The sequence below is a fragment of the Chelonia mydas genome, chromosome 1 (assembly GCF_015237465.2).
Source record: "Chelonia mydas isolate rCheMyd1 chromosome 1, rCheMyd1.pri.v2, whole genome shotgun sequence".
Classification (NCBI taxonomy): Eukaryota; Metazoa; Chordata; order Testudines; family Cheloniidae; genus Chelonia; species Chelonia mydas.
This window is the reverse complement of record NC_057849.1, coordinates 2,300,133-2,316,880: the sequence shown is the minus strand read 5'-3', so window position 1 is coordinate 2,316,880 and position 16,748 is coordinate 2,300,133. Positions and strand designations below refer to the sequence as shown.

Sequence of the window (16,748 nt, the reverse complement as noted above, 5' to 3'; positions counted from 1 at the left end):
GTGAGGAATAGAGAGGTAGTATCACCTTCCGTGACTTGCATACTATGCCTCTCCTAATGCAACCAGAAATTGCCTTTGTATTTTTTGCAATAGCAAAAAAAAAATCCACCCTCTTGAGAGCTGTAGCTATATCAGCCTAACACCAGCACAGGCTGATTGCGCACTTCTGGTTCCGAATGAGACGTGTGGCAACTCGGGTGTTTGTAACTCGATGGTCTATTGCAGCTGCTGTTTAACATCCTCCTTTACTCCTAATGAACTGGACAGTATTTCATCCCCTCGTGTTCTATGGGCGTCTCGCGCTGCTTCTCTCCCAGTGCAGAACAGAAATATTTATCAGACAAATCTACCTTTTTTGCAATATTAACAAGATGCCTTTCTCCCTCTAGGAATTGGCCTAAATCTTTTCTAGGGTTTTCTAGGATTTAAAAAACTCACTAACCTCCTATTCTGATCCTTAGTCTTTCCAAGCATGGAGCTTTCCCTTATGTCTTTAACATTCCCTATCAATTTTTATAACTTCCAATTTGTATGGTTGGCTATCTGTATTCCCTTCCCCCACCCCCCATTTGCTATATATTCCTTTCCCCCCACTGATTACTGACTTCCCTCTACCACTGGATTGGATTTTTAGTTAAAGTTGTTCTCCCTCATTGATTATGGAATTGTAGCTTTTTCGCAATCTAATAAACTATTCTCAAAGAACTTCCAAGTTCCATTCCCATTTTGCTGTCTACCTTTTTCCTCCCAAATCATTTTTTTCTGATAATTTGCCTCAAGTTTGCGGGATTAGTCCCCTTTCAAACACTAAGTGTCTATAGATATTACTGGTAAGGAACAGTTCTCTGTCTGCCCATTTAAATGTGATCAGTTCCATCTTTTATTTTTCCCTCCTGTATCATATGACCGTGTGTTTGTCTTTCCCTCAATTAAACAGTCCCAGACTTTTCAATCTGTCTGCACATGGCAACCTCCAGCATTTTCACAGCCTGTCGTGGAAAGCCCCTTTATAACTGCTATACCCTTTAGAGTAGAGTCTGGATGACCGAAATAGAGCACATCTCATTTCTTCGGCATCCAGATATGTTCTTTCTTTGCTCACTGCTGCGAATAAGCAGGAGTTTCTGTGGAGCTGCCATCAATGATGCTCAGGTCATTTCCCTGAGATGTGTTCTAGCTGGGATGTTTCTTCTGGCACATGTCTTGGCAAAAGTTTTTTTTCCACTCTCAGATTTTGAGCAACCATGTGAATTGTGAACTCCCTACAGCATGAACTCCCGAGCCTGGCTTTCATTTCATTAAGAAACAATTAGGGATAACCAGTATTGACATTTGTGTTTCCTGCTGGTGTCTATTAAGAGTTCCTAAACCATGATGTGTAGGAATTATTTGATGCATGGACCACAATAAAATATGGAATTAGCATTAGGAGGGTCAGTTGTTCATGATTCATTTATCTGAATAATGGAAATGTCAAATTTCAGTGTGTGAAGAGCGACCAATCTGCTTCACCCGTGAGAACAGCCTCCAGTAGTGCATGTAGTGTCTCATATTCACATTGTCTCTCCATCCAGGTATTTCTACTGTTACCATCACCCTAGAGCCTGGGCACATACAGGAAGTCAGGGGAATGTACGGTACATGCAAGAGACACCGTTCTGCCTCAGAGTTGGACACATTTTCCTCTACTCCATGTCAGATTCCAACACAACCAACTTCACCAACCCCTCCACCTTCATCCTGATGGGCATTCCTGGCCTGGAGAAGGCCCATGTCTGGATCTCCATCCCCTTCTGTGCCATGTACGCCATAGCCATCTTGGGGAACTTCACCATCCTGTTCATTGTGAAGATAGAGCTGAGCCTCCATGAGCCCATGTACTATTTCCTCTGCATGCTGGCTGTTTCTGACCTGGTCCTGTCTACGTCCATCCTGCCCAAAACACTGACCATCTTCTGGTTCAATTCCAGGGAGATCGATTTCAGTGCCTGCCTCACCCAACTGTACTTCATTCACTGCTTCTTCATGACTGAATCTGGGATTTTTGTGGCCATGGCGTTGGATCGTTACGTGGCCATCTGCCATCCCCTGAGACATTCCACCATCCTGACAAACTCGGTGGTGGTCAAGATCGGCCTCGCTGTGATGCTGCGTGGTGGCATAGTTGTACTACCCTATCTCCTCCTGGCCAGGCAGTGGCCATATTGCAGAACCAACATTATTCCCCACACGCATTGCGAGCACATGGCCGTGGTGAAGCTGGCCTGCACCAACACCCACGTCAGTAGTTACTACGGCCTGTTTGTGGTATTCTGTGTAACTGGTCTGGATGTGGTTTTTATCACCATGTCTTATACCCAGATCCTCAGGGCCATCTTCAGCCTCCCCACAAAGGATGCCCGGCTCAAGACGTTTGAGACCTGCGGCTCTCACCTGTGTGCTATCTCAGCCTTTTACATCCCACGTCTCTTTTCCTCCCTCACATCCCGGTTTGGCCAGAATATGCCCCTGTATTTCCACATTCTCAGCGCCAATGTATATCTACTGGTGCCCCCCATGCTAAACCCCATTATCTATGGGATAAAGACCAAAGAGATCTGGGGCAGGATCCTCCCACTCTTTACTCAGAAAGGCACTAAAGTTTTCTCCTGGTCCTCTGGTTCTCAGACTGAGCTTTGTGGGGAGCTGGCAGGTGACAGGGTGCTGGGCCCTCTTTCCTGAATCGTTGGCTGGCCAAAGAGACATTAAATCCTTTCCTGACCATACTGTGCTGTGTCAGCGTGACAAACCCTTTAACTCATAAGGTTGCCACCTTTCTTATTTCTGGTAACTAGACCCCCGATGCCCCGCCTCTGCTCCCCAACTTCCTTCAAGGCCCCACCCACTTCTCTGCCTTTTCTCCTAAGGCTCTGCCCCTGTCCCTCTCTCCTCCCCTGTCACTCTCTGTATCATCTCCACCTCTCTCTCACCCTCCCCCACAGCTGGGCTCCCTCTGCTCCGGGGCTGGGACAGGAGCTGCTGCAGCCTGAGAAGGAGCGTTCAGTGAGTGCAGCGGGGTTGCAGCGCTGGAACCAACAAGGAGCAGAGAGGGAAGCCAGGAAGCCGTATAAAAGCAGCTGAGGGTTGGGAGCAAGGTTGTGTTATAGGTGGGCGAGGTTCTGCATCATACAGCTTGTGGGCCCTAAAGCTCAGCTACAAAGTTCTAAGGCCAGAGACAATTGTGTGGCTTATTTCCTTAGCTTTCAGTTCCCCTTTGTTCCTCCCAGCTGGGAGCCCGTAGCAGGCAGGGTACTGGCAATGGGGATGGGCTGGGAGCCCTTTTCCCTGAGCTTGGCCTTGGGGGCAGGGCAAGGGATCAGGTTGGTACCTAGGTGGACAAGAGCTGAGAGAGGCAGAAGGATCAGCCCCTGCATTAGCTGGGAAGGTGGGTGCCGGGCAGAGGCCGGGGTGGCTTTGACAGCTCACCGGGAGTGAGATAAACAGCACACCTGCCATTAGCCGGGTATTTACACATGTACACGGCACCTTAGCTGGAGCTACAGGGCACCCATTTCTTAGGGGCTGAAGCTGGACAGGGAAGCTGAGTCTAACATACGCTCTGCATGACACTTTTGGTCACCACATCTCGAATTTCTTTCGCTAGGCTGCTAGGCAGCGTCATCCCCATGTCAAGGACCGACTGAGCCATGCAGAGGTAAAGTGATTTACCCAAGGCCTCACAATGGGTTGGTGGCAGAGCTGGGAATAGAAACCAGGAGCCCTGACCCCTGAGCACCATTGCTCTGGACACTCACTGGCACTGCTCCACTGATACCAGTACATAACCAATAATCTTCAGACACAAAGATGATACAGGGGCATTGCCAGGGTCCTAGCAGGGCAAGCAGCTGGGACACGAGAGCCACTGGAGGATGGAAAGAGCCTATAAAAATGTGTTTTGCTGCAGGAACCTTCTCCTTGTACAAAGAAAAGAGGAAAGAGTTCTTTGAAAGTGAGAGGTGGACGTCCAGGAATGCAGCTGTTTCCTCCAAGCGTCACCAGCCAGCCCCCTTGGAACTGAACAACCTCAACTTGTGTTTGACTAAAGCATCTTCCAGAAATGTTTCCAGGGGCTAGATCCACAAAGGCACTTGGGTAAATACTGAACTTAGGCACCACTTCGTTTCTCAGCCCCGGCTCATCTGTTGCCTGACCCTGCAGGAGCCTAAGGTTCCACCAGAGGCCAAATCCATTATGACTTCTGGATGCAGCCTTGCAGGCTGGAAATACGTGTGTCTACATGCACGTGCGTCCACGTGTGTGGGCACGTGCGTTCATGTGTCTGTGTGTTTTTCACATGCATCCATGTATGTGTGTGGATGTGTGTCCCTGCATGTGCACACCCACAATGTCCCATAGCCCGGCGGTTTAGCACCCTCACCTGGAATGTGGGAGACCCAGATTCAAAGCCCTGTGCCACTTAAGGTTTATTTCTATAAAGTAGAAGAGCTCCAGACGGACAGACTGAGAGCTCCACACAGAACAGCCATTTGCCTGGTGCTCAGGGCACTCCTGGGGGATGTGGGAGACCTGTGTTTAAGTCCCTGCTTGAAATCAGATAGAGCAGAGATTTTGGATCTGGGTCTCCCATGTCTCTCTCGGGTCTCTTATGAGACAACGTTGATCTGTCCTAGGCATCCCGCTCCAGGAGAGGGCTCACAGATGACAATCCCATATGAAAATATGCCTCTGTGGTAAATGTGGGGGGAGGGCAGCACACTTTTATGGACACCCAGCTAGTCAGTTAGCAATAAAAATCCTTCTTAGTAGCTGTACACTATTGCCTTACCTGTAAAGGTTAAGAAGTCTCACTGAAATGCTTAGGTAAGAGGAAGTGAGTGGGCACCTGGCCAAAAGAGTCAATGGGAAGGGTAGAAACTTTCAAATTGGGAAAAAAAAACTTCTGCTCTGTCATCTGTTTTTTGGTTTGTTCTCTCGGCTGGAGAGACCATGCCAGAGGTATGCTGTAAGAAGTTTGGGCCAGGCATGAAAATTCCTCAGCATTCCTACCTAGAATTATTCATTTGAAACTACAAATATGTAAGTAGGACAAAATGTTTTGTTAGATGTGATCAGGATTCTCTCTTTATTTTGGGCTTGTGGAGCCCTCTGTGCTAAACAAAGGTGCTTTTTCCATTTTGTAATCTTTAAGCTGAACCCCAGAGAAGCAATTCCTGGGATTTAGTCTTTTCCAGTTGCTCTTTAATATCTATCAACAGCCTTGATTTTCCAGGTGTGTTTTCTTTCTTCTTTTTTTTCAATAAAAATCACCTTTTTAAGAACATGATTTGATTCCTGTGTCTTAAGAAGAAGAGGGTGTCTGTGCGTATTATTCAGTTATCTACTAGCAGAAACAAAGGGCACCAGGTTCAGCGGGTGGCAAGAGCTGGTTCTTTTCCTCATTTCTTTTCTCGATTCTTCCCTAGAGGAGGGGTGAAGGAGCTGAGGTTGTCTCACAGGAAGGAATTCCCAAGGGAGACTTCCTGGGTTCTCAGGAGGTGTTGCACTTGGGTGGTGGCAGAAATACGACCCAAGGCCAGGGAGAATCTGTAACCCTGGGAGTTTAATACAAGCCTGGAGTGGCAAGGTATTTTTAAGGTCTTTTGCGGGTCCCCACCTTCTGCTCTCTAAGTGCCAGAGCGGGGAATCAGCCTTGACTGCCCCCATCTCCATCCCATCAGCCAAGCCCCTAGAAGCCCAAATCAGAGGGAGTTAGGTGCTTAAGGACCATGTATGGACTTTGGAGACCACAATGGCTGAATTGGAGGAGCTAAGGGAGATGAGAGCTACATAGATGAGATTTCCTGGGACAGAGCAGAATGGTCCCACCCCTGGTCTGACAGCCTCTGTGCTGCTGGGGAGGATGAAAGTCTCAGGGAAGGAAAACATCAAATTGGAGCAGTTGGGACCCTCCTTCTAGATGGTGTCTTGGGACCCTCTCATACTGAGGATAACTCTCTGGAGGAGGCAACTCCAATTATTAGGGAGAAACAGTTAATAGTTATGGGGGATTCAATCATTAGAAACATAAAAGCGGCAAAGAGTCCTGTGGTACCTTATAGACTAACAGACGTATGGGAGCATAAGCTTTCATGGGTGAATAACCACTTCGTCAGATGCACGTAGTGGAAATTTCCAGAGGCAGGTATAAATATTTGCTTGCATATTTATACCTGCTTCTGGAAATTTCCACTACATGCATCCGACGAAGTGGGTATTCACCCACCAAAACTTATGCGCCAATACGTCTGTTAGTCTATAAGGTGCCACAGGACTCTTTGCCGCTTTTACAGATCCAGACTAACACGGCTACCCCTCTGATATTAGAGACATAGATAGCTGGGTATGCAATTACCAGAAGAACTGCATGGTAACTTACCAACCAGGTCCAAACCTTCTCGTCCACTGTCACCCCTAGGTCCTAGCTGCCTCCCTAGTATCTCCTCAGGCCTTTGCTGCAAGGCCTCAGCCTGGGAGGTAGCCAGGCCAGAGCTCGCCAGCTCGGTCTGCTCTTCCCCAGCACTGCTCTGTCCAAGGTACCCCTGTCTCTCCCAGGCAGCTAGGTCTTTCTTGCTCCAGTGCTGGAGCAAGACTCACTTCCTTTTCCCCAGGAGCCCTTCTTATACTCGTCCTGCTGGGCCCTGATTGCCTGCCTCAAGCCCGCTTGTGATTGACTCCCCGGGGCAGCCCTTTCCCAGGGCTGTTTTTAACCCCGTCCAAACTGGAGCAGGGTGACCATCCTGCTCCACACCCTCCCACTCAAAATACCATGCCCTAGGGTAGGGGAGTCCTCTACCATGTGCAATCCAGAGATGTCCCACCAGCCGCCCTCGCGTCTCTTCATTTTCCTTCAGCTTCAGGGTCAGGTCTTCCTTCTCCTTGTGGAATATCTGCAGCTCCACCTCTGCTGTCTAGTGGGCCTGTTCCACAGCCGTCAGCCACGTCCATTGGCTAACATCCTCCTGACCCTGTAATGTCAGGGTCTTGGTTCCCATTGTAGCCTGCTCCCTCACAGCCTGGGTCCCAACCTCTCACCGGGCCCACTCCATCTCCGTCCCCTTTTCTGCCACCTCATGCTGGTGGCTCTCAGGCAGGTCTACCGCCTTCACTTCCATGTTGACCTCGCTCATCTTTGCCACTTCTGGGTCCCCAGGCACCTCCTTCTTCGGCTGCCCTCCCCAGAAGGGTCACTGCCCCTTAATATGGCCCCACTCATGGCAGCCAAAGCAGACTCCCTGCCTCTCTGCTGCCTTGGGCCCCTTCTCACTGGGGTTCAACTGGACCCTCCATCTTGGGCCTGGGCACTCCCACTGTAGGTGTCCGTGTTGCCCACAGGCTCAACATGTCTGTTGTCCCTTGGGTTTCCTCACCCAGCGGGCATTCCCAGGGCCACGTCCCTTCCCCTTCTCTGGTGAGGCTCCTTGCCCCCATCCCAGTAGGGACAATTCCTCCTTAAATGTCCACACCTCCTGCAGGAGTAACAAGCCCTATACTCCACCACTGGCCTCCTGTCCCTGCTGCGGGGCTTTTCTCTTGGATTCCTTCCTCAGGAGTCTTACAAGGGCCTGCTGTTCATAGAGCAGCTGCCCCATTTGTTCATGCAGGGCCCAATACATCTCCCATTGTCCCTCCTGGCTCTCCTGGGTCACCTGTAGAGGGGTCTCTAGTCTTCCCCACTGCTCACCAGTCCCCTTTCACTGGGGCACTGATGCTGGAGTCCAGCCAGGGATGGCATAAGAGCCCTCCATGAAAAAAAAAACATCTTCTACATAGGCCCCTGGTTGCCCCTCCTTGCCCCAAGATGCCAGAACATTTTTGTACCAGAGCTGAGGAGGTCTAATATTTGCTTATTTTTCTTTCTTTCACATAGGAATTAGATACCGTTCTCCAGTCAGATAATTGATAAGTTATCTGCTAAAAAATAGTTTTTAGTGCCTAAGTAGCCCCTTGAATCATGTTTAAAGTTGTCACCCCTACCAAAACCTTAAATGGGGGTGGGGGGAGGAGGGACAAGGAGATGATCCAGCACATGACGTGGGGAGGAGAGGAGAGGAGCAAGCAACCAGGCCAGGGCCTTGGAGGGGAAGAGGCAGAGCAGGGGCGGGGCCTTGTTGGAAGAAGTGGGGCAAGGAGGGAGGCTTGGGGGTCCAATACAAGCAATTAAAAAGGTGTCAACTCAATGAGTTGTACATAGACTGATTCCCCAGTTTGTCACCCTGACTGTACACAGTAAGGTCAGGAAGGGGATTAATGTCTTTCTGACTGTCAAGTCAGGGATTCAAGGAGGAGGGCCCAGCACCATGTCAAAAGCCAGCTGTCCACGGAGCTCCAGGAGAAAACTTTAGGTCCCTTTATGAGTAAAGAGCTGGAGCAGCCTGTCCCGGATCTGTTTGGTCCTCACATAAAAAATGATGGGGTTTTGCATGGAGGGTACCAGGAGGCACACATTGGTAAAGAGAACATTTAAATGCAGGTCCATGTTCTGGCCAATCTGGTACATGAGGACGGAGAACAGACCTGAGATGTAAAAGGCTAAAAAGGCACAGAGGTGGGAGGCACAGGTCTGAAAAGTCTTGACCCGGGCGTCCTTTGTGGGGAGGCTGAAGATGGCCTGAGGATCTGGGTATAGGACACAGCGATAAAAAATACATCCAGACCGATCACCAAGATTGCCATTAATGAGGCTATAATAACTATTGATGTGAATGTCGGCACAGGCCAGATTCACCATAGCTATGTGCTCACAGCAGGAGTGGGGGATGATGTTGGTTCTGCAATATGGCAACTGCCTTGCCAGCAAGGGACAGGGCATTACAAGCATGCAGCCATGCATCACCACAGCCAAGCTGATCTTGGCCACAACAGGATTTCTCAGGATGATGGAATGTCTCAGAGGATCACAGATGGCCACATAGTGGTCAAAAGCCATGGCCATGTCCAAAAAGCAGTGAATGAAGAACATCTGGGTGAGGCAGGCATTGAAATCTACTTCCCTGGAATTGAACCAGAGGATGCTCAGTGTTTTGGAAAGGGTGCAAGTGCACAGGACCAGGTCGGTGACAGCCAGCATACAGAGGAAATAGTACATGGGCCCATGGAAGCTTGGCTCCATCTTCACAATGAACAGGATGGTGAAGTTCCCCCAGACAGCTATCACATACATGGAGCAGAAGGGGATGGAGATCCAGACATGGGCCTTCTCCAGGCCAGGAATGCCCAGCAGGATGAAGGTGGAGGGGTTGGTGAAGTTGGTTGTGTTGGAATCTGACATGGAGTAGGGGAGAAGGTGTCCAACTCTGAGGCAGAACGGTGTCTCCTGCATGTACTGTATGTTCCCCTCACCTTCTGCATGTGCCCGGGGTCTAGGGTGATGGTTGAAGTGCAGATGCCTAGATGGAGAGACAATGTTAATATGAGACACTAGATGCCCTACTGAAGATTGTTCTCATGGGTGAAACAGATTGGTCGTTCTTCTCACACAGTAAAATGACATTTTCATTATTCAGAGAAACGAATTATGAAAAACTTTGACACCACTAATGTAAGACCTCTTTTAATTCTTATAGTACCATCTCCCCATTGTTGTTTCCATGCTTGTAATAGAGGCCAGGAATATGGCATACACTCTGGATGTTGTGTACTTGCATTTATTTGCGCTCCTTCCAAACAGATTGTTTGATCCACAATAGTTGGGGCTTCATTTACTTCTCCCCTCCTATGCTCGTCTGCCATGATTCTTGGTGCAGTTCTGTTTAGTGATATCTGATTAATAAATAAAAAAAAAGATCACATGCCTGAAAATATATTCCCCAATTTATTTTCCTGAGTCAACACAATCCATTATACCATATCAACATTATTTGAGAGACATTGACTCATTCCATTTCACATGAATATTAGCCATTTCTTATTCATTAGTCACATCTAGAGTGACTACATCAAATCCCAAACTCGAAAAGGTACAGTTCAGAGTACTCATATTCAGATTGTTCTGATCATAATTAAGCCCAAACATCAGGTCATCTTCTCTTAGTATGTAAAAGAACCTCCATTCCTCTTCCAAATATTTGGCTTTAGATATTCCCAAGTCACATTTTTGCCATCTTTGCACCATATTTCATATTTTACCTCAAACGATTTTTCTTCACATCTGGTTTTGTTTGATCCTATTTTTCCATTCTGTCCTACGAGTAGTCAAATCTATTCATAGAATATTAGGGTTGGAAGAGACCTCAAGAGATCATCTAGACCAACCCCCTCCTCAAAGCAGGACCAACACCAACTAAATCATTCCAGCCAAGGCTTTGTCAAGCCAGGCCTTAAAAACGTCAAAGGATGGAGATTCCCCCACCTCCCTGTGTAACCCATTCCAGTGCTTCACCACCCTCCTAGTGAAATAGTGTTTTGTAATATCCAACCTAGACCTCCCCCCACTGCAACATGAGATCATTGCTCCTTGTTCTGTCATCTGCCACCACCGAGAACAGCCGAGCTTTCCCCTGCCCCCCATCCTCCCCCGTTCAGGTAGTTGAAGGCAGCTATCAAATCCCCCTCACTCTTCTCTTCTGCAGACTAAATAACCCCAGTTCCCTCCGCCTCTCCTCATAAGTCATGTGCCCCAGACCCCTAATCATTTTCATTGCCCTCTGCTGGGACTCTCTCCAATTTGTTCACATCCTTACTGTAGTGGGGGGCCCAAAACTGCATGCAATACTCCTGATGTGGCCTCACCAGTGTGGAATAGAAGGGAATAATCACTTCCCTTGATCTGCTGGCAATGCTTTGACTAATGCAGCCCAATATGTCATTAGCCTTCTTGGCAACAAGGGCACACTGCTGACTCATATCCAGCTTCTCATTTACTGTAACCCCTAGGTCCTATTCTGCAGAACTGCTGCTTAGTCAGTTGGTCCCCAGCCTGTAGCAGTGCATGGAATTCTTCCGTAGTGGTGCATGGGATTCTTCCATCCTAAGTGCAAGACTCTGCCCTTGTTCTTTTTGAACCTCATCAGATTTCTTTTCGGCCCAATCCTCCAATTTATCTAAGTTACTCTGGACCTTATTATTATTCCTTGACTTTAGCAAAGCTTTTGATACAGTCTCCCACAGTATTCTTGCCAGCAAGTTAAAGAAGTATGGGCTGGATGAATGGACTATAAGGTGGATAGAAACTTGGCTAGATCATCGGGCTCAAAGGGTAGCAATCAATAGCTCCATGTCTATTTGGCAGCCAGTATCAAGCAGAGTGCCCCAAGGGTCGGTCCTGGGGCTGGTTCTGTTCAATATCTTATTTGTTTAATAGTTCGATTCATCCTTTCTACTGTCCGTGATGATTGAGGATGATAGGGGATATGTGAAAAGAAAAGGAGGACTTGTGGCACCTTAGAGACGAACAAATTTATTTGAGCATAAGCTTTCGTGAGCTACAGCTCACTTCATCGGATGCATTCAGTGGAAAATACAGTGGGGAGATTTATATACATAGAGAACATGAAACAATGGGTGTTACCATGGACACTGTAACGAGAGTGATCACTTAAGGTGAGCTATTAACAGCAGGAGAGCGGGGTGGGGGGGAAAAACCCTTTGTAGTGATAAGCAATATGGGCCATTTCCAGCAGTTGACAAGAACATCTGAGGAACAGTGGGGGGGTGCGGGGGGGGGGGGAATAAACATGGGGAAATAGTTTTACTTTGTGTAATGACCCATCCACTCCCAGTCTCTATTCAAGCCTAAGTTAATTGTATCCAGTTTGCAAATGAATTCCAATTCAGCAGTCTCTCGTTGGAGTCTGTTTTTGAAGTTTTTTTGTTGAAGAATTGCAACTTTTAGGTCTGTAATCGAGTGACCAAAGACATTGAAGTGTTCTCCAACTGGTTTTTGAATGTTATAATTCTTGATGTCTGATTTGTGTCCATTTATTCTTTTACGTAGAGACTGTCCAGTTTGGCCAATGTACATGGCAGAGGGGCATTGCTGGTACATGATAGCATGTATCTCATTAGTAGATGTGCAGGTGAACGAGCCTCTGATAGCGTGGCTGATGTGATTAGGCCCTATGATGGTGTCCCCTGAATAGATATGTGGACACAGTTGGCAATGGGCTTTGTTGCAAGGATAGGTTCCTGGGTTAGTGGTTTTGTTGTGTGGTGTGTGGTTGCCGGTGAGTATTTGCTTCAGGTTGGGGGACTGTCTGTAAGCAAGGACTGGCCTGTCTACCAAGGTCTGTGAGAGTGATGGGTCGTCCTTCAGGATAGGTTGTAGATCCTTGATGATGCGTTGGAGAGGTTTTAGTTGGGGGCTGAAGGTGATGGCTTGTGGCGTTCTGTTATTATCTTTGTTGGGCCTGTCCTGTAGTAGGTGACTTCTGGGTACTCTTCTGGCTCTGTCAATCTGTTTCTTCACTTCAGCAGGTGAGTATTGTAGTTGTAAGAATGCTTGATAGAGATCTTGTAGGTGTTTGTCTCTGTCTGAGGGGTTGGAGCAAATGCGGTTGTATCGTAGAGCTTGTCTGTAGACAATGGATCGTGTGGTGTGGTCTGGATGAAAGCTGGAGGCATGTAGGTAGGAATAGCGGTCAGTAGGTTTCTGGTATAGGGTGGTGTTTATGTGACCATTGCTTATTAGCATCGTAGTGTCCAGGAAGTGGATCTCTTGTGTGGACTGGTCCAGGATGAGGTTGATGGTGGGATGGAAATTGTTGAAATCATGGTGGAATTCCTCAAGGGCTTCTTTTCCATGGGTTCAGATGATGAAGATGTCATCAATATAGCGCAAGTAGAGTAGGGGCGTTAGGGGACGAGAGCTGAGGAAGCGTTGTTCTAAGTCAGCCATAAAAATGTTGGCATACTGTGGGGCCATGCGGGTACCCATGGCAGTGCCGCTGATTTGAAGGTCTACATTGTCTCCAAATGTGAAATAGTTATGGGTGAGGACAAAGTCACAAAGCTCAGCCACCAGGTTTGCCGTGACATTATCGGGGATACCATTCCTGATGGCTTGTAGTCCATCTTTGTGTGGAATGTTGCTGTAGGGGGCTTCTACATCCACAGAGGCCAGGATGGTGTTTTCAGGAAGATCACTGATGGATTGTAGTTTCCTCAGGAAGTCAGTGGTGTCTTGAAGACAGCTGGGAGTGCTGGTAGCGTAGGGCCTGAGGAGGGAGTCTACATAACCAGAAAATCCTTCTGTCAGGGTGCCAATGCCTGAGATGATGGGGCGTCCAGGATTTCCAGGTTTATGGATCTTGGGTAGCAGATAGAATACCCCTGGTCGGGGTTCCAGGGGCATGTCTGTGTGGATTTGTTCTTGTGCTTTTCTTAAGCAAATGCTGTAGTTTCTTTTGGTAGCCTTCAGTGGGATCAGAGGGTAATGGCTTGTAGAAAGTGGTGTTGTAGAGCTGCCTAGCAGCCTCTTGTTCATATTCTGACCTATTCATGATGACGACAGCACCTCCTTTGTCATCCTTTTTGATTATGATGTCAGAGTTGTTTCAGAGGCTGTGGATGGCATTGTGTTCTGCACAGCTGAGGTTATGGGGTAAGAGATGCTGCTTTTCCACAATTTCAGCCCGTGCACGTCGGCAGAAGCACTCTATGTAGAAGTCCAGTCTGTTGTTTCGACCTTCAGGAGGAATCCACCCAGAATCCTTCTTTTTGTAGTCTTGGTAGGAAGGTCTCTGTGGGTTAGTATGTTGTTCAGAGGTGTGTTGGAAATATTCCTTGAGTCGGAGATGTCAAAAATAGGATTCTAGGTCACCACAGTACTGTATCATGTTCTTGGGGGTGGAGGGGCAGAAGGGTATGTGGTCATTGTTTTATCCCTAAAGCTTTTAATAAACTTTTAATAACTTCTCCTACAAAATGTGGCCCATTTTCTGAATCAATTATTTTTTGGAGTCCTATATCTACTAACCACTACCTTCCCACAAGTTTTTGGCAGTGGTCTTTGCATTATGACTTCTGGTGGGAATCTCCTCAACCCACCCCAAAAAAGATCCTGGTTTTGGTATTCCTTTCCGCTGCAATTTCCCTGATACAATGTACTTTCAGGGAAGAGTGAGATGTTTGTAATACAATAGGGGCTGTGCCCATAGTCAAAGCAAACATATGATTTAGTTGGGTATTGGCCCTGCTTTGAGCAAGGGGTTGGACTAGATGACCTCCTGAGGTCTCTTCCCACCTAATCTTCCATGATTCTATGATTCAATGGCCCACACAGCTGCTAAACACTCTCTTTCACAGGTCCCAAACTGCTGCTCCATAGGGGTTCATCTTCTAGACTTGTATGCTACCGGTTTTAACTTCCTGTCAATTGCTTGCCTTAGTACTGCCGCTAGACCCTGTTGGGTTGCTGCCAACTTAATCACAAATGGCTGTTTATCTCAGGGAATTTCAGTGACAGGACTCACATCAAGGTTTGTTTTAAATTACAGAAAACTTTTTCTTGTTCACTCCCCCACTCCCATTCTTCTTTCTTGTTTAGTAAACACCACAAGAGTACAGTTATAATGGCGAAATTCCAGCAGTCTTTCCTTAAATAGCTAAGCCCTCCTAACATCACCCTCAATACATGAGAATCTTCTGGCCTTGACCATTCATTAACAATTTCACCTTTTGTTGATCTACCTGAATTCCTTGTTCCCCTAGGGTCACCCCCAAATCATTCACTCTCCTCTGCTCTAGTTGGGCTTTCTATTTATTAGCCTTGAACCCATTTCCTGGAGGAGTCCCAACACTTTTTTAGTCACCTCCTCTTCAGCATTCCCCCCTCCCCCACGCTAATCTGTCGTCTACAGATGAGGTGACATTCTCCCGATCCTCTTTAGATCATTGATCCAGCATTCGTACCACATGTTGGTGCACGATAGTCAGAGCGCAATGCAATCCCTGGGGAGACTCTTTTGAATAAGTACTGTTGTCCCTTAAAAGTAAGGCAAAGCAGGCCAAAAATCAGGATGCAATGGGATGGCGAAAAAACAGTTTGCCTAATCTATGACAGAGAACCATATAGGGGGCCCTGTGTTCTTGCCATCACTAGAGCTAGATCTCCCAGTATTGTTGCTATGGGAGTGTAGCTTTACTATTTTTTCTAAAATCCACTCTCAATCTCCTGAAGCATTTAATATGGGCCAGATCAGGCTACTGTATGTGGCATTCCCCTTTTCCAGCACTCCCTGTTGTTCTAATGATTCAATTCTTTTCTGCGTATTCAAGTCTTATTTCCTGAAGTGCTGCAATGTCAACACTGAGTTTGTACAGCTCACGGTCTATCAAAGTTAACTGCCATATGCTGCTTGTGTATGGTATGTCATCATTCTCTGTCAGCGCCAGACACATGGTCCTGACATTCCAGCTGTCAAGCAGGAAAGTTTGTGGTTTCTTATTTTTGCCAGGTGCAAGGTTTCCATCTGTCATTGAACTTTTGGTTTAGCCCCACACACCCCATGAGGCATGGTGTCCTAACTGTCCGGGGGCTGCTCGAGTATGTGGTGGGTGATGGCTGACAAATGGAGTGCAGTGGTTCCTCCCACCATTGAAGGTAACCCTTGGTGCCCTACTCTATGCCAATCAAGTGAGAGCTTATAACCCGTAACTGCCACCTTCCATGTTGTACCCATGCTGCCAGCAAGGATGGAGTGTCCTCTCAATGCGATGTGGCACAATAGCCTGGGCAGTTAATATGAGGCTGCTATTTTACCTATGTGTGAGCGTGCCCCTCTTGACTTCACTGGTTTGGATGGAAGGAAGGACGGAGTTGATACATTTTGAACCAGCTGTGCTGCAGGAGTTGCCAGTGCAGAGGAGTCTTCCATTTGTCTGCCTTTCAGGGCTCCACTCCTAGATTAGTTATCAGCCTTACCTTCAGGACCCAATCTGTCCTTTATGGATATTGTTGGCAAAGCACCGAATGAATCTGCTCACCTGCCCTTTTGATGACATTTCCTCCATCAAGAGTTCCACTTTTCTCCTCAGGCACTTGTTACGCTTATGTTCCTGGAAAAAGCAGGTTTTCAATTCTGACCTGCCTTGACCATGCCAGAGTTAAGGATCACAAAAAGGAGGTTATTAAGAATCTAAAGAACAAAAGAAATCCTACAAAAGTTTGAGGCCAATTCCTAGAGGGAAAAAGGAAACTTGTTAATGTTGCAGAAAAGATGGAAAAGGTTCAAGAAATAGTTTTGTTCTGCATTTGGAAAGGAGCAGTTTGAGGTACTCATATCACATGAGTTTATGTAATCCTTTCAAGTCCATTAGCTGTCAAGGAGGATGCTAAACAAAATCTACAGTAGAAACTTGGAGTTAGGAACACCAGAGTTACAAACTGACCAATCAACCACACACCTCACTCAGAACCAGAAATACGCAATCAGGCAGCAGCAGAGCCTAAATAAATAAATACAAATAAAGGACATTTCTGTGTTAAATGAGAAGCATTAAAAATAAAGGGAAAGATTAAAAAAAAAGATTTGACAAGGTTAGGAAATAATGAAAAAGCTGGTATGGAATTAGTTCAGAAAAATTCTAGGAATATAATTAATGCCAGGAAACAATAAGGTTTATGGAAAACTGGTCTTGTCAAATAAACCCAATTTCATGCTTCAATGAGAGTCCACATTTGGATGGTCAAGGGAGTTGAAATAAAATCTGATTTCTCTACACATAAAATGCTCCAGCAGTGCTGCCATAGCACTTCAATGTAGACATTA

The 16,748-nt window shown here is 47.0% G+C and overlaps 2 protein-coding genes across 2 annotated transcripts; one reads left to right on the top strand and one right to left on the bottom strand.

Annotated features, from left to right (window-relative positions):
* Window positions 1-1,692: 1,692 nt before the first annotated feature.
* LOC102948393 (olfactory receptor 52R1) lies at window positions 1,693-2,721 on the top strand. Its single transcript, XM_037889666.1, has one exon. The coding sequence runs from the start codon at window positions 1,693-1,695 to the stop codon at window positions 2,719-2,721; it is 1,029 nt and encodes a 342-aa protein (XP_037745594.1).
* A 5,659-nt stretch (window positions 2,722-8,380) lies between these two features.
* Window positions 8,381-9,202, bottom strand: LOC102948164 (olfactory receptor 52M1). Its single transcript, XM_007069930.3, has one exon. It carries the CDS (start codon window positions 9,200-9,202, stop codon window positions 8,381-8,383), a length of 822 nt encoding a protein of 273 aa, XP_007069992.3.
* Between the last annotated feature and the right edge of the window lie 7,546 nt (window positions 9,203-16,748).